Raw genomic sequence first — 24,913 nt, forward strand, 5'->3', positions numbered from 1 at the left:
TTTCTGTCATCCAATAATAACTAGTGTAACTTCTCTAAGGGGAAACAACCGTGGGGGGGGGGGCGGTTGCCACCAACAACAACCTGCCCCCAGTACTGAAGTATGAAATTCCTTGTTTAAAAGAGTTATTTTTTTAATTATGTGTACTGCCTATCTGTTTAGGGTATGAGCATATGAGTACAGGTTCCTTCAGAGGCCAGAGGTGGGGTTAAGGGTGATATGAACTGCCTCATGTGGATATGGGAACTGAACTTGGGTCCTCTGCAAGAGCAGTGTATGGTCTTAACCGCTGAACCATCTCTCCAGCTCAGCTTGGAGTTTTCTTCTCTTCTCCAGACATGGCAGTGATGACACTTAAATCCAAGGGTGCCCTGAGAATTGTGCAGTTCCTAAGTATTTATGTGTATTAATGTCACCGTGACTGTGATACTTACCCAAGAGAAACAGCTTAAAGGGAAGAAAGCTCAGTTTTAGAGATTTCGTCCACGGTGGAGCAGAGTGGACCACATGTCGAGCACTAGGAGGCAGAGAGTGCCTGTGTAGCGGACTTTTCTTCTTCATTTTTCTCATTCCACTCAGGCCCCAGGCTGTGGGATGGTGCCATCCACCTCTGGGCAGCTAGTTCCTCCTTAGTTAGTCCTCCCAGAGATGTCCTCCTACATAGACATACAGACCAGAGGAGCGCTTTACTACCGTCTATTGCAATGAAGAGGCACCTTGACCATGGCAAGGCGTATAAAACAAAAAACATTTAATTGGGTTGGGGTGGGTTGCTTACAGTTTCAGAGGTTCAGTCTATTATCATGACGGGAAGTGTAGCAACGTGCAGACAGACATGGTGCTGGTGACGTCTTGATCAGAAGTCAACCAGAAATAGACTGGGACACTGAGCAAAGCTTAAGCAAGAGACCTCAAAGCCCACCCTCATAGTGACACACTTCCTCCGAGAAGGCCACACCTACTCCAACAAAGCCACATCTCCTAACAGTGCCTCTTCCTTTGGGGGACATTTTCTTTCAAACCACAACTAGTGACGATCAAGAGTGACTACCATATAAGGTCTCAGATGTTAAAAAGCATATGGGGCTGTGGACATGGCTCAGCTGTGGAAAGCACTTGCTGCACCAGCAAGAGGTCTAGAGTTGGGGATCTACAGAACCCCTCTGCATTCTGGGCAGGCCTGGTGAATGACCTATGCGAGACTGGGAAGGCTAATGATGTAGAGACTCTCCTTCAATAAATAAGGCAGAAAAATGGCAGAAGAAGATTCCCAACACAAGCCTAGGACCTCCGCATGCATATGCACACACCATGCGTGAGCACACAATATGAGAACACATGTACACACCACATGTTCACATTGTAGTAGTCAGGTAAGTAAAGAGTAAAGATCAGAAAGTTGTTTTGAAATACATTTGGGTGTCTAAACATACCCAGTCAGACTAGTGATCCATCAGATCCAAAACCCACATGTAACCATGAGTTAATGCTCGTCCTTGAGACTGTAAGAATGAAGAGCCAGCCATGGTGGTGCTCACCTTTAATCACAGCACTCAGAGACAGAGGCAGGAGGATCACTATGGGCTCAAGGCTAGCCTGGTCCACATAGTTCCAGTCTAGCTAGGGCTACATAGTGAGGGAGACCCTATCTCCAAAAAAACAAAAAAAAAAAAACCCTTTCTTTGTAGTTATGTAGCTGAAATATGCTATATTCTTTTAATTGGTATTGCTAGTTGTACAAAATACTGGACTTGATATGACATTTTCCTACATGTGTACTTTATTATTGTACTTTACTCACATTCCACCCCATTGCTGACCCTTGTCTCTCCTCTGCAAATAATCCCCTTTTGTTTTCATGACTTTACACACACACACACACATTCATGTATGAGCGCGCCCATATTGCTAAATCTAGATTCCACTAAATGCAGTGTTTATCTTTTCCTCCCCCGTTACCTTATTTTCTCTCCCACTTTCTTTTAGTTCCTTCTTTCTCCCACATATTCCTCTTCTGCTTTCATGTTCACCACACATCTGTATGTTTGTGTTTATATATTACTCATATATATGTATATAAATATAGAGATTTTGATTATGAAAGAAAACACAGAATATGTGTCTTCAGTTGGCTTATTTTATTTAACATGGTTATCTACAGTTCTATTCAATTTCCTGAAAATGACCCTTATTTTATTTTTTATAGCAGAATGGAATTATGTTGTGTTTATATATCACAATTTCTTTATCCATTCACCTGGTGATTATCTAGGCTAGTTCCAAATCTCAGCTATAGTGAATAGTGTAGCAGTAAACATAGATAGATGTCCAGGCCTCCCCGTGGCATGATGACTTACTAAAAGACCTGTGAGTATATACCCAGGCTGTTACAGCTGGGTCAGGATGGTAACTCTATTTTCAGTTTTCAGAGAAAGCGCCACACAGATTTCCATAGTGTCTGTACTGGTTCACACTTACCAGTACTAATAAGGGTCCTCTTCTTTCAATTATTTTTATTTTGTGGATGTGTTTCCTTGCATCGTGTGTACACCATGTCTGTCTGGTGCCTAAGGAAGCTAGAGAGGGTATTAGATCTTCTAGGATTGGATTTATATAGATGGTTATGAGCTGCCATGTGGGTGCTGGGAATTGAACCTGGGTCCTCTGGAAGAGCAGCCAGTACTCTTTAATTGCTGGTTATCTCTCTAGCCCCACATTGGTTTTTGGATGATAGCCATTCTCACTTGTGTGAGATTGGATTTTAATGTAGGGTTTGGTTTTTGTTTGTTTGGTTTGGTTTGATTTGGTTTTTTGAGACAGGGTTTCTCTGTGTAGCCTTGACTGTCCTAGAACTCACTCTAGAGATCACACTGGCCTCGAACTTATAGTCATCAATCTGTTTCTACCTCTTGAATGCTAGGATTAAAGGTGTGAGCCACCACCAACCAGCTTTATTATTATTATTATTATTATTATTATTATTATTAGTTTTTCAAGACAGGGTTTCTCTGTGTAACAGCTTTAGCTATCCTGGAACTCTTTACACCAGGGTGGCCTTGAACTCACAGAGCTCCACCTGCCTATGCCTCCAGACCACCACTGCCCAGGCTTTAATGTAGTTTTTATTTGCATTTCTTTGACCACTATGTTAAATGTTTTTAAAAAATATTTATTGATTCTCTATTTCTCCTTCAGAATTTTTTACTCTCCATTTTTATTTTATGTGTATGATTTGCCTTTGTGTATGTCCATGTATGCAATGTCCATGGAAGTCATAAGAAGGCAATGGATCCCTGGAACTGGAGTTACAGGCAGTTGTGAGCTGCCATGTGGTTGCTGGGAATCAAACCAGGCCCTCTGGAAGAGCTGCCAGTGCTCTTAACCACAGATCCCCCTCTCCAGCCCTTTCTATATGTCTTCTATGGAATTCATTTGCCCATTTTGATTGGATGATTTAAGGGAGACGTTTTACTGTTTTAAGTTTTTGTTTTGTTTTTATAGATTCTAGGTACTAAGTCCCTATCAGATAAGACATTCCAGGACCCCAATCCAGAGAATGGTGCTGCCCACAGTGGGCTGGGTCTTTCCTTGTCAATTATAACAATTCCCCCACAGACATATCCGTAGGCCAAGCTGATCTAGACAGTCATTCATTGAGACCCTCTTTGCAGGCAGTTTTAAAGAGACTGGGGAAAAAAGTATGCAATCTGAAGAGAAACCAGAGTAATTTTAGATTGTGTCATATTAACAAGTAGCTGTCATCCCTGCCATCATCCAGCCCTTGGAAGGTAACGGATGCAGGAAGACCTGGAGTGAGTCATCCTCAGCTACATACAGAGAATAAGATACATGCCTTCTTGTCTCACTTTTGCCTTAGAATCATCATGGGCTCTGGTAGTAATCCAGTAATTCACAAATATGAATTGCAGATGAAATGTGGTGCGGAAAAGATTAAAATGGGTGTTGACAGAGTTATTCTTTATAATGGCATCAGTATTAGAAGAAATGGTCTTTATATTTACAGAGAATACTGTATAGTTACTGCATAGTTATGCTTCAATAAGATTTTAAAGGGGGCAGAGGCAGGCAGGTCTCTGTGTTCAAGACCAGCCTGGGTTACATATAGTGAGTTCTAGGGAAGTCAGGGTACATAGCAAGATCTCGTCTTAAAGAAAAGAAAACATAAATCATACATCATACTTTTTTTCTATTTTTAATTTTTACCATGACTATATTTTTTTACAATTAGAAGAAAACATTATATGAGATGATTCTCCCACGTTGTCTGGTTTCACGTCTCAAGATTCCATTTACCAGTTGTCAGACCCAATTCTATATTATCTAAAAGAAAATTCCAGAAATTGACAACTGTAATTTTTGTACCCTCTGAGCGGCGCAGTAAGTCTCACTGTGTCACTGGTGGGAAATCACCTTTTGTACAGTGTGTCTGCCCTCTATACACCCTTTCCCCAGGCAGCCAGGAGCCGTCGAGGTTCCGGGTCAGCTGTCGCCGTTTGCATTTAACCTCACAGGGCCTGAGGTGCAGTCCTGAAACATCCCAGATGCCGCAGGAAGAACAAACACAGATATTGGCAACACTGTATTTATGTAACTTTTATTTGTTAGAGTCTCTCTAGTAACTTCTGGTTTGTTATTGGTTGCCATTTAATTTCTTACTGTACCTTATCTAGAAGTATGCTTTCTTACAGGTATGTCTGTACAAGAAACATTTATAGTCACTGTAGAATTTGATACCACTGCACTTGCAGGGTATCCATTGGAGTTGTGGAATGTGTATCTCATGGACAAAAAGAGGCTTGTAAAATGTCTTAAGAGAAAACGGTCCTTGTCCCTTAATTTTTTTTTTTTTTTTTTTTTTTTTTTTTTGGTTTTTCGAGACAGGGTTTCTCTGTGGTTTTGGAGCCTGTGCTGGAACTAGCTCTTGTAGACCAGGCTGGTCTCGAACTCACAGAGATCCGCCTGCCTCTGCCTCCCAAGTGTGCCACCACCGCCCGGCTTTGTCCCTTAATTTTTATAGTAGTTGATAAAGAAAGCCCAGATTCTGGCAGGCTGGGTAGCCTCCCAGAGTTCCAGTGAACATGGATCTGGGGTTTGAATTCAGGTAATTTGGCTGTGTGTTTCTTACCTTAACTTGTGTCTCTCTGGTTGGAAAGATGGCTCTGAGGTTAAAAGTATTGACTGCTCAATCAGGGGTTCTGATTTCAATTCCCAGCAAACCACATGGTGACTCACCACCATCTATGATGAAATCCGATGCCCTCTTCTGGCACGTAGGCAAGCATGCAGAAAAACACTATATATAACAAATCTTAAATTAAAAAATTGTGTCTTTCAGTCCTTCAGCCAGATGATAGATCTTAGTGTCTTGTTTCCTTGAAATAAAGAGCTTCCCAAATCATTCTAGTTGGTCAAAGATTACAGTCTTGTGAACCCCTGAAGCTGGAAGACTGCCACGAGTAGTAAGACCAGGGTCCTGGGATTGAGCAGTCTGTCACAGCCTGCGCTCTTCTGCTCTCTGCCCTCTTCTTTGTTTTTTGGCTTTTCCATCTCTCTGTATTTGGCCTTTTCATTTTTAAGGCGGGGCGTCACTAGGTGACCCTGGGGGGCCTGGAACACGCTATGTAAACCAGGCTGATCTTGAACTCACAGAGTTCTCTGTCTCCTCGGGGCTGAGATTAAAAGCCTGCACTCCCCTTTTATTTATCTGACCCCCCCTTTTTTTTTTAATTAAGTAGATTGTGATGCCGCCACTATAAAACCATTTAAAATGTAAAACTTCGAAGTGTTTGGTTTGGTTTTTTGAAGAACTCACCCTAAAGCTCAGGCCAGCCTAAACTTGCCATCCTCCTGCTTCAGTGTGTCTCCATCTTCTCTCAGATTTCCTCACTGAGATTTGTTGGCGTTCTGTGGAACTTTATTGGTGGAATCAAAGATTTTAATCACAAATTTTCTTCTTTTAATAGCTTCTTTCACTTAATTTAGATTCATTCACTCTATTGTGTGTCAGTGGTTGTTATTTCTGCTGATGAGCGGGCTCCATTGTATGAGCCTTGCTTCCAGTGAATTCGTGTGGATCACTCGCAGTGTGGACGTTGTGAATAAAGCTGCTGTGGTCGTGATTGTCACTTTCTTGGGTAGACAGGAGAATATCCAAGTTGTGTGTTCACTGCACGTTTAGACTGTAAGAAACCGAAGACCAATTCCACATATTCTCTCCTTCCCCATTCCAGCTGCACATGTGAGAGCTGCACATGGCCCCTCCATATGTCATCCTTCCCAGCCTGTGTGTTTTTGAAGGTGCCTTGCTCTGGTGGGGATAGTTTAATTCACAACTCTTTGATGGGTGCTAATTCATTATCTTTTCATGTACTTCTGGGCCATTCTTTAGCCCAGTGGCCTTATTCTGGAAATATATATATTCTTCACATATTTTGAATACAAGTCTTGGAGATATGCTTGTAATATTTTATATATACATACATACATACACACACACACACACATATATAGCTTCTCTATTTTCTGAACAGTACCTTTCAAAGAACAGGTTGGTTAATTTTTTTAATTTATTTTATTTGTATGTATGTTTTGCATGCATTTGTACCAAATGTATACAGTGCCCTCAGAGGCCGAAAGAGGGTATTAACTCTCCTGGAACCAGAATTAGAAAGGAAGATTTATGAATTTTTATCTTACGTGTATCTTCCTGCATGTGTGTATGTGTATCACATGTATGCCAGTGCCAGCAGAAGCCAGAAGAGAGCATCAGATCTCCAGGAACTAGAGTTAGAGGTGATTGTGAGCCACCTAGTATGGGTACTGGGGCTAAATGTGGGGCTTTTGAGAGAACAGCAAGAGCTCTTAACTGCTGAGCCATTTCTCCAGCCCCAAAGGCAGGTTATGCGTGGGGATGGGAGGGTTTGCATCTGTATTCGTTACTTTTCTGCTGACCAAAAACAACTTACAGGTACAAGTGTTTATTTTGGCTTATACTTCCGGGGGATAAGCATCATGCAGGGAGGTGTGGCAGCAAGCACCTGATGGGTGGTAGGAGCTGGAAGCTGCCTGATAACACCTTAACACACATGAAGCAGAGGGTGAACTGGAAGTAGGGCAAAGCTGTAAACCCTCAAAGCCCTCTGTGAGTGCCACCTCAGAGTGATAGAGGCCTTCATCAAGGCTCCACAGCCTCTGCCAACAGCGTCACCAGCTGGGACCCAAATGTTCAAGTACGGAATCTTTTCGGGGACTGTCTCCTTCAAACTCCACTACCCTTCCTAAGCAACCTGGGTCTTCTAGTTCCACTGTTGGATATAGGTCCACAATTCATTAAGAATTAATGTGGGTTTTTTGGTGTTTTTTTGTTTTGTTTTGTTTTGGTTTGGTTTTTCGAGACAGGATTTCTCTTTGGAACCTGCCCTGGCACTCGCTCTGTAGACCAGGCTGGCCTCAAACTCACAGAGATCTGCCTGCCTCTGCCTCTGCCTCTGCCTCCCGAGTGCTGGGATTAAAGGCGTACGCCACCACCGCCCAGCTGGCACACACATTTAACATCAGTGCTGGGACCTGGATCCGGTGGTCACAAGGATTCACTGACTACCCAGCCTAGCCAGTCAGTAAGCCCCAAGTTCAGTGGGATACTTGTCTTTAAAAACTAAGGCAGAGCACCAGAGGCCATGTGATGTCCTTGGTCTATGCTGCCACCTAAGACCATGCTGAGGTCTGTGGCACATAGTAACGCTGGAGACCACATGGATGGCCATGGTCCATGCACCCACTGACTGTAAGGGGCAGAGAAGCTACTTTTGCAGTGGTTTGGATGACTGAATTTTCACAGTTGAGAAAGAGGGACAGAACATTTCTGTGACAACCCCTAACCTAACCCCATTGATGCTGAAGTGTTGTTCTCCACTGTTGATGATGTTCTGGCATGAGTGCAGGTGGGAAGGACCCAGTTTTCTTTAAGGAGCTGGCTGCTAGGCTTGCATGGGCAACACAAATTGAACTTTTTTTGGGGGGGTGGTAGGGGCAGGTGGGGTGGGCTGACTTGGAAGGACTGGGAAGTGAGTGTGATTGGGGTGCATAGTGTGAAATTCTCAATAGTCAATAAAAATAGTAAGTTGAAAAAGGTTAGAGGACAATTGAAGAAGGTACCTGATGTTGACTGGCCGCTGGTCTTCACACATGCACTCCCAGGCGTGTGCATACACACATACACAACTCCCTTCTCACCATAAGGGGACTTGACTGAGGTCCCACTGATTTGGGGTGAGGGATAATGTTGAGTCTTGCAATTCAGGAACATGGCGTATACTGTATCTAATGTGTAAGAAATACCAGCTTGAGTCTGGAGAAATGGCTTAGAGGCTAAGAGCACTGACTGTTCTTCCAGACCACTAGGGTTCGGTTCCCAGCACCCACACGGTGGCAGTGCACAAACGTACATGCAGGCAAAATACCCATACATATAAAGTTAAAGAGAATCCCTGTTTGTTAAGGTAATCTATTACATATGCTTTGTGTACCTTATGTACCTTATGACATTGAGAATGGTTGATGCCAAATAATATAAATTCTTAAATAAAAATGAGTATATGAAGAAAAGTTCTAGAATTTTCTTTCTAGCTTTTGGAAAGTGTTTTTTAGACATGTTCTGACTAACTTGGAACTTGCTATGTAAACCAGGCTGACCTTGAAGTCACTTGCATCCACCTTCCTAAGATTAAAGGCATGAACCATCATTCCCAGTGGGTTTTCCTTCTGTGCCCTAGTGGATTCTCTGTCTGCTCTGCGGTCACTATACTTGATAGCTAATAATGAATTAATGCTTTGGGTAGACTTTATTTTCCTCCAGTGCTGGAATGGAATCCAGCGCCTTGTGTGGTCTAGCCAAACATTCTCTTACTGTAGTTTTTGGGGATTTCTGGCCTGCCGTCCGTCACTCTTTTGTGTGGTGTCAGTGTTGGGCAGAATGCTGACATCTGCACTCACAGAAGGAAATGGCAAATTCACATCTCAAAATAGACTAAACTTACTGTACTAACTTCTTTTACTTAATCCATTTCTCAACAGATATAAGACACCCTGAAGAACTCTCTCTCTTAAAAAAACCCAGAGATCCCACAAAGAAGAAAAAGAAAAAGCTAGATGACCAGTCTGAAGATGAAGCGCTTGAGTTGGAAGGACCACTTATCACTCCTGGATCAGGTGAGACCCTGGCTAAACAAAGGCAGGGCGTGAGGGCCTGCACTGTGTGTTGGTAAGGGTACGTGGGTCATGCAGGTCGGGAGAAGTGGGCCAGCCCCCTTCAACCGCTTTCCCCAGCCGTATTAGTGCCATTCAGGTCCTCTCGTGTGCTGGCCGTCATGGTAATAAGTGAAGAAGAACCTAGTACTCTGCTCAGGTCTGAAAAGGATAGTTCCATAGTTGGACTGACTTGGGTCTTTGTTTGTTTTTGTTTTGTTTTCGGTTTTTTAAGACAGGGTTTCTCTGTAACAACCTCATCTGTCCTGGAACTTGCTTTGTACACCAGACTGACCTAGAAGTGCCTGCCTCTGCCTCCTGAGTGCTGGGATTAAAGGCACCACCACTACCCGACTAGACTCAGTTCTTTCGTTTGTAAAAATTGAAAGCTTTTTGACAGGTAGACTGTGAAAAACAAATCCCTCTTTTGTTGACACATTAATCTCTAAAGTCTTAATTACTGAAGACCTTTTCCGTGGTTTGCATGTCCTGGTCTTTGGCATCCCTGCCTTTTTCTTTAAAATCATTCCTTTGAGAAGCAGCCTCGTGTTCCTACTGCTTCCTTCCCCAAGCTGGATTAGGTGTTCTCCTATGCTAAGACCTTTCTGTGTAATATATGGAGTTGTCTACCCTAATAATTGTGCATTCCCTGCAGAAAGGGAGTCTCCCCCTTTTTCTGTTGTCTACCAAGACCTGCTCAGCAGATGGCACACATCAGGCAAGTGAGCAGTGACGTGTCACTGGAAGACAGAGGTTGCATAGTTCTTTCATCTGAACACGAACACATCTGAATATCATGGCAGCCACATTTCCATTGACCACCCATTTCTAGAAAGGGTCCCTCCCTGCTGCAGACGTTGTAACGCAGGTTACTGGTGTAATTCATTCCTGCCATTTAAATTCTGGTGTGGTGGGGCTGGAGGAATGGCTCAGTGGTTAAGAGCATTGCCTGCTCTTCCAAAGGTCGTGGGTTCAATTCCCAGCAACCACATGGTGGCTCACAACCATCTGTAGTGAGGTTTGGTGCCCTCTTCTGGCCTGCAGACACACACACACACACAGAATACATAATAAATAAATAAATAAATATTTAAAAAAATAAAAAATAAATAAATAAATTCTGGTGTGATGATAAAGCCAACATTTATGAGGTGCAGACCACACATTGTCCGCACCTCCACAATACACTTTTCCTATAAAAACTGGGTTCCTACCCCCAGCCTGTTGAGGTAGACATGTAACTACCCACATTTTAAGGAGGTTGGGATTATGGCACAAGACAGTTAGGAAAATATGTTTTCTGGTAATATTTATATATTGGCTATAATTCGAGAAATACAAACAATTCAATGTACTTACTGCTCTTTTTTCCCCAAGACAGAGTTTTTCTATGTAGCTGTCCTAGAAGCCACTCTATAGTCCAGGCTGACCTCAAACTCACAGAGATCCGCCTGCCTCTGCCTCCCGAGTACTGGGATTAAATGCATGTGCCACCACAGCCCGGCTGCACTTACTGCTCTTAAGTTGCTTGTTTGAAAAACAGTTTTTATATTTAAAGAAGTTATACATAAATGTTAAATGAATTAGAAAACATGATAGGAATTCGGAGACTAATATTACTCAATTAGGGAATATTCAGTTTTAGAGGTTTAGAAATTTAGTTTGTGAGTTGTTTATTTGTTTTTTTGGTCTGGTTGGGTCGTTTGTTTGTTTGGATACAGGGTTTCTCTGTGTTGCCCTGACTGTCATAGAACTTGCTCTGTAGACCAGGCTGGCCTCAAACTCACAGAGATCCGCCTGCCTCTCCCTCTGAAGTGCTGGGATTAAAGGCGAGTGCCACTACATCCTGCTATTGTTAGAGATTTGAAACAGGGTTTCTACATAGACCAGGCTTTTTTTTTTTGAACCCAGAGATCTGCCTGCATCTGCCTCCTTAGTGCCTAGATTATAAAGGTGCCAGAGATCAGAATTATAATGTACAGAAATGGCAGAAACAAAGATCGTCTTGGTAAAAGCAAAGTACAAAAGTTAGATAGTTCAGCTGAGCCAGTTCTTGGGGGAGAAGCCTCCAGAGTAGTTCAAGACCATAATGGGAGGGTGTGTGATGGCAAGTCAATGAAGTTACTAGTGTATTAAAGAGGAGTTAGTTTCTGAATTATTTACAGAGCAAAATATATTTTAGAAAGATTATTGAATTTACTTCTAATTATTTTGGAGGAGGAAATGGGTGGGTTAAAGAGTTGTGATGTCATTTTTTAAGAAGACATTTTGGTCCTCCAGTGTTACTGATTGAGGTCCTAAATAAAGCTCTCGTAATAAAAGCCAGGAAGGAGGTTATGGCAACAACAAGCACCCAAGCATCTTCTTTAGCCGAGTCTATGCGAATGAGGTAGCGCTTGAAAAGCCCCTCAGGATAGGACTGCTTATCTGGGAATCCAACTAGATGATTAAAGCCTTGGTACCACCCACACCTCCCAGACTTCTTGTGGGAAGGAAAAGGGCTGGAGGCTGAGTTGAGCATTGTTACAGTTATGAAATACCCATGGCTAGTAGCTCATAAAACACATTTCTTTAGCTGATAGCATGGTGGTGATTCAAGGAAGTGGTGCAAACACGTTTACAGATCTTGAGTCTGATGACATACATTACCATGCATGAAGGAAAAGATACCAAAGTAGGACTCAGGGGTTAGACTTTTAAATCAACTCCCTCAGAAAAGACTTCTCAGAATTCTATAAGCATTATGTCATTTCCTTCTGAAGGCGGTGCTCCAGTGACCTTAGAAACTCAATCCTCGACCCTGTCTCTTCAGGGTCTTGCTACTTCTTAATGCTACCATATTGGGAACCAAACTTCCTCCCTTTTGTCTCTGGAGAACAGTCACATGAACCCTTAGTGATAACTAGGAATCATTGTACCTTTGTAATTAAGCCTCCAGGTTGGTGAACTTACCCAGGTGTGTGAAGAGTTCCCAGAGAGGGCACAGATGCTGTAGAGTGTCTCCCATCCAGCCTGAATGAGCTCCTATTGTTAGGAGTTAGTGATGTAGTGAGAGAGTTTCCAAGTTCTGTCAGCCACTCCAACAAATTATGAAGGAATTGTAGAGCCAGGGTAGACGTGGACTACATGTGGCCTCAAAGATCACCCAGTCTTAACAGATAGCAGGGGAAGATCTCTTCCAACCAAAAGGAGGGTTTTTAGGCCTGGTAATGTCTTCAGAGCATAAACACGTGCGTACTCCTTTTCATGTTTTTATGTAAGGCTGGGAGCCTGTGGTGTGTGTCTGTGGCCAGAGTTCTGAAGCCTTTTATGTAGGTGGGGGCGGGGACACTGCAGATCTCCTGAAGCTGTGAGCCACCCAACATGGGTGCTGGAGAACCCTGGTCCTTTGAAAGAACAGAGCAGCGAGCGTTCTTAGCACTGAGATAGATAGTTCTCCAGTCACCCAAATCTGGGTTTTTTGCATCTCTTTCTTCATGTTCTTTTGTAATTACTGGTCCTCACCTGATCCAGTAAGTTGGTTTTGTTTTTCAGTTGAGTGGACCTTGCTGTGTAGACCATTCTGATCTCGCACAGATAGCAGGGGTGGCCCTTACATCCCTACAGTATGCAGACCTACGCCGCCACACCAGCTAGGAAATTGTTCTAGCTATTTGTTTTCTGTCATAGCCCCAGAAGAAACTTAGCTCTCCCAGGCCCCGTGCTTTCTGCATTTGTATTTTTCAGCTTTACTCCAACAAGTAAACTGGCTGGAGTAGTCTGCAGGGTATAGAGGGTCATTTGTTTTGTTGTTGTTGTTTTCCTGGGGCGTGGGTGGGAAAGAGGGGGTTTCACTCTAGTTTAGACCTCATGATCTTCTCCCCTGCCTGATATCTAGCTAGTTCCTTTCCACTCTGACTACGGCTCTGCAGCTGCTGCTTATTTCTGGACTGTGTCGTTCTTTAGTTCTTCCCTCAGGCTTGATTTCCAGAAAGCTCCGAGTGTGCTAAGGATACTACTGGACAGCTTTGCAAGAGACACTTTTTTGGTTTTTGTTGTTCGTTTTTTTGGGGGGGTTGTTTATTTATTTGTTTGTTTGTTTGTTTTTAAAGACAGAATTTCTCTGCATATCAGTCCTGGCTGTCCTAGAACTCGCTTTGTAGACCAGGCTGGCCTCGACCTCACAGAGATCCTCCTGCCTCTGCCTCCTGAGTGCTGGGATTAAAGGTGTGTTCTACTGCCACCTGCCTAAAAGAGACCTTTAAAAAAAATTTTTTTTCATTTTGGGATTTATTTATTTAATTGTATGTATGTGTGGTTGTTTTGCCTACATGCATGTTTTTACCTACTATGTGTGTGCGGGGCTCACAGGGGCCAGAAAGAAGGTATCAGAACTTCTGGAACTGGAGTCAGAAGCAGTTGTGAGCCACCATGTGTGTGCTGGGGATCTGCCTCAGTCCTCTGGAAGAGGTCTCACGCACTGAGCCATCTCTGTGGTCCATTCAGGAAATCTTTTTAAGGAGGAAAACCAAAGTTGTGTTGAGAGGTTGCTGCTGTTGAAGACCACATTCCCTGAGCAACTTATTTCCCCAAACAGGACATGCAGTGCGAATGTTTGCCTCTCCCCTCATTCTGACTAAGAAGTAGCATGAGAAATTCAGGCTGAATCTGTTGCCTGGGATCAGACACCCAGGAAAGGGAGAGCCAAGGTTTGTGGAATACATACTTAAGCTCTGACTGTCTAGCAACATGCTCCTGCCCCGCTTCCTGAGGACACAAAGACCCTGAATTTTAGCAATGTTTCAATAACTAAAGGCCAGAATCTAGCATTTACTGATTCTTTTTTAAACTTTGATTACTTTGAAGAAAAGAAATACATTTTGATTCCTTAAGGAATCTATACTCTGTAATAATCAGAACAGTTAGAAGTCATCAACATTAGAAACTGCAACGTGGAAGATCTTATCAGTGAGCTTTGTTGCCCAGAAACCAAGGGTGACTACCGGTGTATGTAGGAATTCCAAGACACACGATCATTTCAGTTATCCAGAATGGCTAGAAGTAGCTTCTGAGTATGAGAACGAGAAGAAAGCCCTGTTTATGTAGAGTCAGAACATTGGGTGATGGCGTGGCTTACTGCTACCCTCAGTGATGCTCATAGTGACGGTGTAGGAAAGCTGGCCGAGCCCATGCCAAACAGCTCCATTTTCACTGAGTGTTAGGCTTTGGGGTATTCATGATTAAACCATGGTAGTTCAGATTGATATTCCCTTTTTAGAAGATACTCTGGTAGGGAAATTGATGGCAAACGAAATCATGAAGAAGCCCCACAGGCTCTATTCTCCGTAGCTGTCTGGTTTGTAATGGCTAACCTGTAGCTATCTATAATCAATGCAAATAGGTCATTTTTATTATATATAATATATAGAGAGAGTCCATGCTGCCTGGACAACACACACTATAAATTCTAACAGCTACATTGCCCTGCTTGTCACGAATTGACTGTTGCCAGAGCTGACCTCAAACTCTGGACGGTCCTCCTACCGTGGACTCCCCAGTGCTGGGATCAGCAGCTGCGCGCTACCACACACACTGAAAGCAGTTTTTCACTTTTTGCAGCATAGTCGTTGATTTTCAAAGAAATGTATCAGAATTTATTATACAAGTAGAAATTATCTTATTAGGAACTTTTCTTGAGAGCTGGGCAGTGGTGGCTCACACCTTTAATCCCAGCAGTCAGGACCAGAGGCAGGTGAAGCTCTGTGAGTTCAAGGCCAGCCTGGTCTACAGAGCGAATTTCAGGACAGCCAGGACTACATAGAGAAACCCCATCTCAACAAACAAACAAAACATTTTTTTTTAAAATAAAAACACAAAAACAAATAACTGGGGGATAGCATCTAGGAAAGGAAAAAAGTCTAGATTAATATTCTGTTTTCTTTATTAGGGAAATTATTAACATAGGATACAGTTTTTAAGTATCAAATATTTTAAACCTATTCTTGTTTTATATTTATTTTTTAAAGTTTTATATGCATTGGTGTTTTTCCATGGGTATTGAGTTCCCTGTAGCTACAGACAGTTGTGAGCTGCCGTGTGGGTGCTGGGAATTGAACCCAGGTCCTCCTGAAGAGTAGTTAGTGCTCTTAACCACTGAGCCATCTCTCTAGCACCTTAAACCTATTCTTTAAAGAACAAAAAAAAAACCTCATTCTTTGAAGAAGAAAAGATTAGATAGATAGATAGATAGATAGATAGATAGATAGATAGATAGACAATATTAAATATTCAAATATTAAAGGTTGAAAATTTCTTCAAATTATTTTACCCAACTAAAGTAGGATTATATATTTATATATGTTTCCTTCTGTCAGTAAAATGTTCTAATGAGCCTCATATTTTCTATTATAGAAGTCATACACTGAATATAATTTCATTATAATAAACTCAAATAATACACAAAATAGGCCAAGCCAAATGTGACGATCCCTTTTAAACTATTCTTTTGCTGTTCCCACTCAGCCATTTATTTTTTTTCCAGTTTTTATTTGTGTGTGCATGTGTGTCTCATGTGTGTAGGTGGCCATGGAAGCCAGAAGAAGGTGTTGGATCCCCTGGAGCTGATGTTACAGGCAGCTATGAGTTCTGGGAACTGAACTCAGGTCGTCTAGATGTTTCTAGACACTGCGCCATCTCCACAGCCCCCAAGAATTAACTGTTTCTTGCTAACTGTGTTGTAACAGTTTGGACTACAGCTTGACAGTACCCTTTCCTCCTTTCCTTCCTTCTCTTTCTTTTCTAATTATGATGCGGCCTCACAGCCATGGCTAGGTTGGGTCTCACTGTATAGCCCTCAGACTCCCAAAGAAAGACTAATATATGCTGCATGTTGTACTTCAGTTTTGATTATTTTTTTTCAATGATCAATATTTTGATGGGTTTTTTTTTTTTGCACAAAGCAGAGAGTTCTTTCAGGTCCTTTTAAATGCTCTCAAAAGTTTTTATATGTAAAAGCTGTCTTTATCTGTTCTCTACCTGCGTGGTATTATTGTACCGCGTGGACTGCAGAAAGTTGCTGTGATTACATCGCCATCAGTAGTATATATGGATATATACCCTTTTCATTCCGTCTTCCCAGTGTTGAGTATTATAAATCTTTATACATATTAGTAGTATCTCAGGGTTACTTTATTTCTCGTTTCTTTGATAGGTGCTTTAAACACTGGGATGGTAGAATGATATTTCTTGTATTAGCCAGTAGCTCTTTTATTCTATTGATGTTTTTTTACATGCCCAGACTGCACCTTCTTTTTTATATTTTGGTCTTTAGTGATATTGTTTTTATGTTCGAGAGTCTCACCTGCACGTTAGCATTTTGTTTGTGGTCATTTTACTGTGTTCTAATACAGCAGCCCTCCCAAGAGCCACGTGTGAATTGTGTGGAGTAGCCCAGAATTTGTACTCTTTGGACAATTTTCCTTTTTATGAAAGTTATCTCTCCATATTTTGTTGCTGACTGAATCTGTTTCTTCATCTCACTCTGTTTGATTTCTGCCTGAAATAGATATGAGAGCAGGCACATAGGAAGACAAGTTAAGGTTAGCCTTTGAGCTGGCCCTGATGGAATCTAAACTATGCGTGTCCTCTGACCCAGCGGTGCGGGCAGCATTGGGAAATAAGCACAGAGCTGTTTACAGAAGCTCCATTTGCCCCCGAGATGCTCAGCAGTCAGACGCTTGTGGGTTGGGAATGGATTGACTTGTATTGCATGAAGGCAGTGTGCGAACAGGCAACACCAGCTAGTCCAAAGTGATCGGCAGCTTGCTGGCTCTTGACCGAGAACGTGTCCTTTAGCCTCTGTCCCTCAGTTTTGTTCTCCAGGGTGAAAATAGATTTGTCAAGACACTAAATGAGTTGTTGTCCTGTAGTATCTGTAGACAAGTGGAGCTGTGCTCTGTAAAGAGCAGGCTGTAGATGGAGAGTGGGCTGTTGACAGACTTTTCTGTATTGGAAATGAGAGCCATCCATTTTAACTACTCAGCTCTGAGTAATTCTAGTTCAGCATAGTGGGGAAAATGTCAGTAATCCAGCATTCTTAGTGAAAGATTTACTCAACAAATAGGTTTTTTAAGTAAAGGAGTTTCTGCCAGTTAGAATTAATATTCTCCCGTACTGTGTTTATGTGTATTCCCTTAGCAGATGAGCTGGAGAAGAGATTCCTGCCTTTGGTGAGGATGGGAACCGTTACCCCTCCACGGGGTCCTGATTTTAAGTTTGCCAGTGACCCCTAGAGAACAGTGCCTCAGAACTGACTATGCTCCTGCCTCCTCTCTGGCCCCACAGCATTGCCATGGACACAGCACAGGACTCAGGGATAGCGGGTCAGATATGGATGGCTGACAAGATACCTTCAGTGAAAGTCCTTCAGTCTCAGTGCCGTCGCACAGGGGTGGGAGGAAGGAGGATGCGTAAGCTTATTTTTCAGTTAGATAACTGGGGGAGGGTGGATTATTAACCCTCTTCTTTCCACATCTAGTAACAGTGTAGCAGCAGAAAATGAGTCAGGACGATGGCCCTAAGTTTGAGGCCAGCCTAAAACAGGACAGGACCGGATAGAATATAACAGATTGAGACATGTCTTTGATATCCTTAATTGTGTTATTCAGGTGAAAGAGCATGTGTTGTAGCGTTAGCTAGTGTGCTTCATTTATGTAGCCTCTACTGTGTGGCTCGCCCTGTCACACTGCGGGACCCTTAGATAAACGAGGTGACACCTCTGGCTCCAGTTCAGCTGTATATGAACCAAATCACAGCCTGCCTGATTAAAGCACAGCTTCATTTCTGCATTGGACAAAATACTGTGTTCCTGTTGAAGCTGCTGAGATTTTAGTGCGCCTGCTCGTGACCCACAACTGGGGCAAGTCTGTTTCCCCTCTTCCCCGTTTCCTCTTCATTCCTTTGTCTTCTGATGTTGCCTTTCCTTTGCCTTCTGAACTCCTTTCTTTCCTTTCCTATAGGCATCGATGTTCTTTACATTGGCCCTCTGAAAGGTGAGCCTCACCACAATCACACACACGGTGTTGGTCTGTGCGCTTCAGCTATGGCCTCATCCCCTAGTTCCCTCAGCCGGCTTTCTCCTCAGAACCGCCACCACTTTAATCACATCACGGCTTTGGTACTGTGTGTTCTGTTGTACGAGCACAGTTACTTTGTGTTTTGAGGCAGGCAAATAATGTGCTAAGCTTTCCTTCCAGATTGAAGCTTGTGGCTCATTGTGCTTCCTGCCATAGTGTGTGTGCTCACTGAGCTGAGTCTGAGTCCCCCTCACAGCTGTCTCTTCCCACTTACTAGGAGGCATATACTCCAGCCCCGGACTTTACAGCAAAACAATGACGCCCACTTATGACGCTCATGATGGAAGCCCCTTGTCACCAACTTCTGCCTGGTTTGGCGACAGTGCTCTGTCAGAAGGCAATCCCGGGATACTTGCTGTCAGTCAGCCGGTAACATCGCCAGAAATACTGGCAAAGATGTTCAAGCCTCAAGCTCTTCTTGATAAAGCAAAAACAAACCAAGGGTAAGTTTTTGTTTTTTTGAGACAGAGTATCTCTATGTAGCCCTGGCTGTCCTGGAACTCATTCAATCTGTAGACCAGGCTGACCCAAAATTCACAGAGATCAGCCTGTCTCTGCCTCCCCAGTGCTGGGATTTTAAAAAGCATTCATCACTAGGCCTACCCATGGGTAAGTTTTAGGGGGACAGGCACAAGCAAAAAATGTACCTGGTAGGGGTGGGTGTTTGGTTAATTGTGTTTGCTTTGCTCAGCGCTCTTCTCCATTTTTTCAGGTGGCTTGATTCCTCGAGATCGCTAATGGAGCAGGATGTGAAGGAAAATGAGGCCTTGCTACTCCGATTCAAGTACTACAGTTTTTTTGATTTGAATCCAAAGGTACCAAGGATCACAAAGAATCTTTTCTGCCTGTTTCCATTCTCATTTGAATGTTAAGACACTGTAGCAAGTTTTGAATAATATTCAAAACCCAGACCTTTAAGCAAAAGTGTGTGTATCCTGAATAAATCTGGTATTTTCTTAGGGTTGCTGTACACATGTTATACACAGAATTATGTGAGCATATAATGAAAGACAAGACGCTAGATCAGTGGTTCTCAACCTGTAGGGCCTGACCTCTTTGGGGTTTGTACAACCCTTTCAGAGGGGTGGCCTGCAACCATTGGAAAACCAATATTTACATTACAATTCGTAACAGCAGCAAAATTACAGTTATGCAGGCCCTACAGGTTGAGAACCACTGATCTAGTGTCTTGTCTTTCATTGTGTGCTCACACAATTCTGTGTTTAACATGTGTACAGCATACTACTGTGTGTTCAGAACTATCAGAGTTTTATTTTTAGGCCACGTCATATCTACTTTTAGTTGTAGGTTGGGGAGTGAGTGGAATGTTTGGTTAGCATTTTAAGAGAGCGTTTCTTTTAGGTAATATAATTAAATGGACAGTTTGATATGGATACACTTACTTTCCAAAAGTGTCTCTGTCCTCCTGTTTTGGACATTTAAAATAGCTCCTCCTCCCAAGGGTCTACCCTTCATGTGTTTCTCTGTGAGTGAGGTATTTCCCAAAGTAATTAATTTGTACTCACTGAGTTCTGTTGTGGCAAGTCAGAATAATAATGTTAGAATCAATCTGTATTTGTACCTTGTTTTAATTCTTTCCAACTAGATTTCTCCCCCCCCCTTTCCTTTCTTTATCCAGTGTTTGCTTTTTGAGACAGAATCCAGCCATTCTGCATAGGCTGTGGAACTTAGTATGAAACCCAGGCTGACTCTGGGTGTGGATTACAAGCAAACATCAGTACCCAGTTTTGTGGGGTTTGTTCTGTTTTTGAGACAGTGCCTTGCTGTGCAGCCTGGGCTGGCCTAGAAACAAGGATCCTCCTGCTTTAGCTTTCCCAGTGCCCGCGTAGCAGTCATGAGGCACCACGCCCTCCTTCAAGTCAGACACATAGTCATTACGTGAACCTTCAGTGCTAGGGGTCAAATCCTCTCTCGTGCTAGGCGATCTCTTCTGCTTACTGAACTAAATCCCTGAGTAATTTTCTTGTCATAGTTTGTCGTTTTAAATAGAAAATTAGATGTATCTATAGTCATATCTAACATAATAGATCTCTTCTTTTTTAGAATTAACCATTTTGATAATAAAAAGTTGAAAAAAAATTACATACTCACTTTTTGTCATGCTTTAAACATGAGTATTTATGGTGTTAAAGTCGTAGTGCAAGCTTTTAATGGCAACACCCAGGAGGCAGAGGCAAGAGGATCTCTGAATTCAAGACTAGTTAGTTAGTCTAGACAGCAAGCTAAGGCCAACCAAGGCTACACAGTGAGACCCTTGTCTCAAAAGGTGGAGAAGGGGTGCTATAGCACTTGCAGAGGACCTGGGTCCCAGCACCTACATGGTAGCTCACAACCATGCATTAACTCCAGTTCCAGGGCACCCAGCAGGCACCAGGCACGCATGTAGTGTATACACGTACACAAGAGCAAAACACTCATGAAATAATTTTATTAAAAAGGAGACTACTAAAGACATTATTTTAAAATTTAGGTGTGTTTGAGTGCAGGAGCCCACAGAGGCCAGACATATGAGAACCCCTGGGATCTAGAATTCAGGCAATTATGAGCCATCTTACATGGGTGCTAGGAACTGTATGCACTCCTAACTGCTGAGCCATCTCTCAAGCCTCAAAAGTGAATATTTAACACTGAAAACTTTCTGGTATTGAATACTGTGTATTGAAGCCCGTGTTTCCCCTGTTCTGCAGTACGATGCTATCAGAATCAATCAACTTTATGAGCAGGCCAAGTGGGCTCTTCTCCTAGAAGAGATTGAATGCACTGAGGAGGAGATGATGATGTTTGCAGCCTTGCAGGTAATGTGACATAGTGACTGGTTCTTAACTGGGAAGAAGAGAGTGCTGTAGTAACCCTAGCATTTGATACTGTTGTTTTTGCTGTGTAGGAAGTGGAACATGGGGCTGGCAAGATGGCCCAGCAAGCAGATGTGTGCTACCAAGCATGGTAACCCAAGTTTAGTATTCAGGACCTACTTGATGAAAGGAGAGAACCAATTCCCAAAATCATCTGAGGCTGGGCATATTGGCACACACCTTTAATTCCAGCCCTGGGGAGGCTAGGGCAGCTAGGGCTGCATAGTGAGACTCCTTTTGTTTTAATGTGGTCTTCTCACTTCCATGTGCACACGTGCGTGGACATGCAAACACACTAACTAATGGAAATTTGTAAGCATCAGAAGTGGACATTTACAAAAGTGAAACAAGCATGATTATTATTAGTAGTAGTAGTAGTAGTAGTAGTAGTAGTATTTTGGTTTTTCTGAACAGGGTTTCTCTGTGTAGCCTTGGCTGTCCTGGAACTCACTCTGTAGCCCAGGCTGGCCTCTAACTCAGAGATTCACCTGGTTTTGAAATTAAACGTGTGCGCCACCAAGGCCAAGCTAATGATTATTTTTGTTTCATTTCGTTTTAAAGTATTTAAGAATCAGCCGGCGGTGGTGGTGCATGCCTTTAATCCCAGCACTCGGGAGTCAGAAGCAGGCGGATCTCTGTGAGTTTGAGGCCAACCTGGTCTAGAGAGCTAGTTCCAGGACAGGCTCCAAAGCTACAGAGAAACCCTGTCTCAAAAAACTAAATAAGTAAATAAATAAATAAAATATTTAAGAGTCATTTGGGTGGTGGTGGCATACACCTTCAGTTCCAGCACTTAGGAAGCAGAGACAGGTGGATCTCAGTGAGTTTGAGGCCAGCCTGGTCTACCAAGTGAGTTCCAGGACAGCCAGGACTATTATACAGAGAAACCCTGTCTCAAAAAATAAACAAACATACAAAAAAGAAACAAGGCTGGAGAGATGGCTCAGAGGTTAAGGTGTTCTGACTGCTCTTCCAGAGGTCCCGAGTTTAATTCCCAGCAACAATATAGCGGCTCACAAACATCTTTAATGAGATCTGGTGCCTTCTTCTGGTGTTCAGGCATACATACAGGCAGAATATTATATACATATATATATGTATGTATGTATATATGTACATATATATATTGAATAAATCTTGATATACAAATATATTTAAGAATTGCCAGGCAGTGGTGGCACACACCTTTAATCCCAGTACTCAGGAGGCAGAGGCAGGCAGATCTCTGTGAGTTCAAGACCAGCCTGGTCTACAGAGCTAGTTCCAGGACAGGCTCCAAAACTATACAGTGAAACCCTGTCTTGAAGAAAACAAAAAAAGATAAATAAATAAATAAATAAATAAATAAATAAATAAATAAATAAAAGAAGAAAAAAGAATCAGTGGTACTTTTGGTAGCTTTCCTTTATCTTGTGGGGAAAAAAATGGTCATTTCCCTTCTAGCCTATAGTAACCTGAAGTTAAGTCAGTTTCCTCTTGGGAATAAAATACTAATACTGTTAAGTTGATGATAAGGCACATTGCAAGCTGGCAGTAGAGTAGGATAAACATAAGTGTTTTTACAATATTAATTATTAAGTAGAAAGCTAATTTTCTTTAAGCCAGTATTTCTCCAAATGTGAGCCTTGGATAACACATGCTTCAGAATTATAGTGGTACTTATTAAATTAATTACCCCACTCCCATTACTGATCCACCCTCCAGTATGGCTTTAGACAAACCAGCATTCTTAGAAGCACTGAGGTCCATTGTCAGCAGCTTGATTCTCTTTTAGATTTCAGTATGTCTGAGTGGGGCTTTGGCAAGTATTCTTGGGTTCTGATGGGACTCTAGTCTTCCCTAAGGTCCCAGCGCAATAAATAGTCTTTAAATAGAAGTAGGAGAAGCAAAGCTGGTCCTCAGTGAAGAATCTCTAACTATAAGGATTCACTTTTCTCAAAACGCAAAAATGCTGCCAAACTTCCAAATGCACCAACACACGAGAAAGTTCAGCTGTAACCCAGGGTCACCGTTGGAAGGTTGCTGGCGGATGGGCGAATTCATCAGCTGTTCCAGAGAGTTGACTAAGCAGCTGGTTTAGAATCTTACAGTTAGAAAAGTAGATAAAAGACAAGATCTCCTGAGTAAATTGGGAGCATGGGGACCTTGGGAAGGGGTTGAAGGGGAGGGGAGCAAAGAAAAATGTAAATAAAAATCAATTTAAAAAAACTTTAAGTTTGCTGGATGGGTGGGTGGGTGGATGATGATGGATGGGTGGGTGGGTGGATGGGATGATAGATGGGTGGATGGGTGGATGGATGACAGGTGGGTGGGTGAGTGGATGGATGGATGGATGATAGGTGGGTGAGTGGATGGATGGATGGATGGATGACGGACTCTTGTCCTTCCCAGTGTGACCACACTGAATAGAACTCATGCTTCTGCCATTGAAAACAAAGTATGGTGGAGCCTGCAACCCCCACACTGAACTGCTCTGTCTTTGGGGCACCCATATCTCTGTAAATTGGGTTATAGCAAGAAGAAAGAAAATAATTTAGAATAAACTAGATAAAAAATAAAGCTGCAAAATTATTAAGATAATAACAGGGCCTCTTTTATCAAGATCAGCCAAAGTGCTTTAAAAATGGATTTCAGGCTGAGCCACAGAGTTGCTGATTCAGGATCTCTGGGGTAGGGTGGTGAGAGGAAAGGGGGAGTCTACATTTTAACCAGCTCTTCACATAATCCTTTTTTCTTTTATTTATTTTATTTTATTAACATTTTTTCATTTATTTTACATGCCAACCACAGTTTCCCTCCCTCCTCTCTTCCCATTCTCTCCCACTCCCTGATTCTCTTCTACCGCCTCCCCATCCACTCCTCTGCCTCCATTCCCAAAGGGACAGGCTTCCTATAGGCATGAGCAAAGCTTGGATCCATATGCCCTACAGTCTATGCTTCCCTTGTTCTCATTGGTTATCACAAGTTCATACGCCCACCAGTCTCTGCTTCCCTTGTTCTCATTGGTTATCACAAGTTCATACGCCCTACAGTCTATGCTTCCCTTGTTCTCATTGGTTATCACAAGTTCATACGCCCTACAGTCTCTGCTTCCCTTGTTCTCATTGGTTATCACAAGTTCATACGCCCAACAGTCTATGCTTCCCTTGTTCTCATTGGTTATCACAAGTTCTGTCACCGCAAAGATCTGTTTGCCCAGTTGGAAGGTATAACTATTTGCTACTGAATCTTAGAATACAGGACTGGTAGTTGGTCTTGAGTCCATCAATTGAGTATTCCCCACACCAAGTAAATGGATACTTCAGAAGTTCAGAGCCGCTTCTGCCTTGAGTAGCAGCTGATGAGAATTACACCAGATGCTGTTGATCTCTCAAAATCTCTCAGGCTTGATAGCAAAACTTAATAGATTTTTAATATTCTGAGTCACCAAGTATATTTTAAAACAGCTATTTTTAAAATAAATCTTTATTTATTATGTATAGTGTTCTACCTGCATGTTTGCTTGGACGCTAGAAAAGGGCACCAGATCTCATTACAGATGGCTGTGAGCCACCATGTGGTTGCTGGGAATTGAACTCAGTGCCTGGAAGAGCAGCCAGTGCTCTTAACCTCTGAGCTATCTCTCCAGCCCTAAAAACAGCTATTTTATATTTTAGAAGATTC

The 24,913-nt window shown here is 42.5% G+C and overlaps 1 protein-coding gene across 6 annotated transcripts in view; it reads left to right on the forward strand.

Moving 5' to 3' along the window:
* Positions 1–24,913, forward strand: part of Fermt2 (FERM domain containing kindlin 2) — a 75,792-nt gene that overhangs the window by 40,705 nt on the left and 10,174 nt on the right. For 3 of the 6 annotated variants that reach the window (XM_075950213.1, XM_075950215.1, XM_075950212.1), the window contains exons 4-8: positions 9,094–9,228; positions 18,261–18,293; positions 18,595–18,820; positions 19,090–19,192; positions 21,086–21,193. In XM_075950213.1, coding sequence (XP_075806328.1) covers positions 9,094–9,228; positions 18,261–18,293; positions 18,595–18,820; positions 19,090–19,192; positions 21,086–21,193 — 605 coding nt within the window. The remainder of the gene's footprint in view (positions 1–9,093; positions 9,229–18,260; positions 18,294–18,594; positions 18,821–19,089; positions 19,193–21,085; positions 21,194–24,913) is intronic. The other 3 variants (XM_075950216.1, XM_075950217.1, XM_075950214.1) reach the window with 1 other exon arrangement.

Source organism: Microtus pennsylvanicus, chromosome 15 (assembly GCF_037038515.1).
Source record: "Microtus pennsylvanicus isolate mMicPen1 chromosome 15, mMicPen1.hap1, whole genome shotgun sequence".
In the NCBI taxonomy this organism is placed as follows: Eukaryota; Metazoa; Chordata; class Mammalia; order Rodentia; family Cricetidae; genus Microtus; species Microtus pennsylvanicus.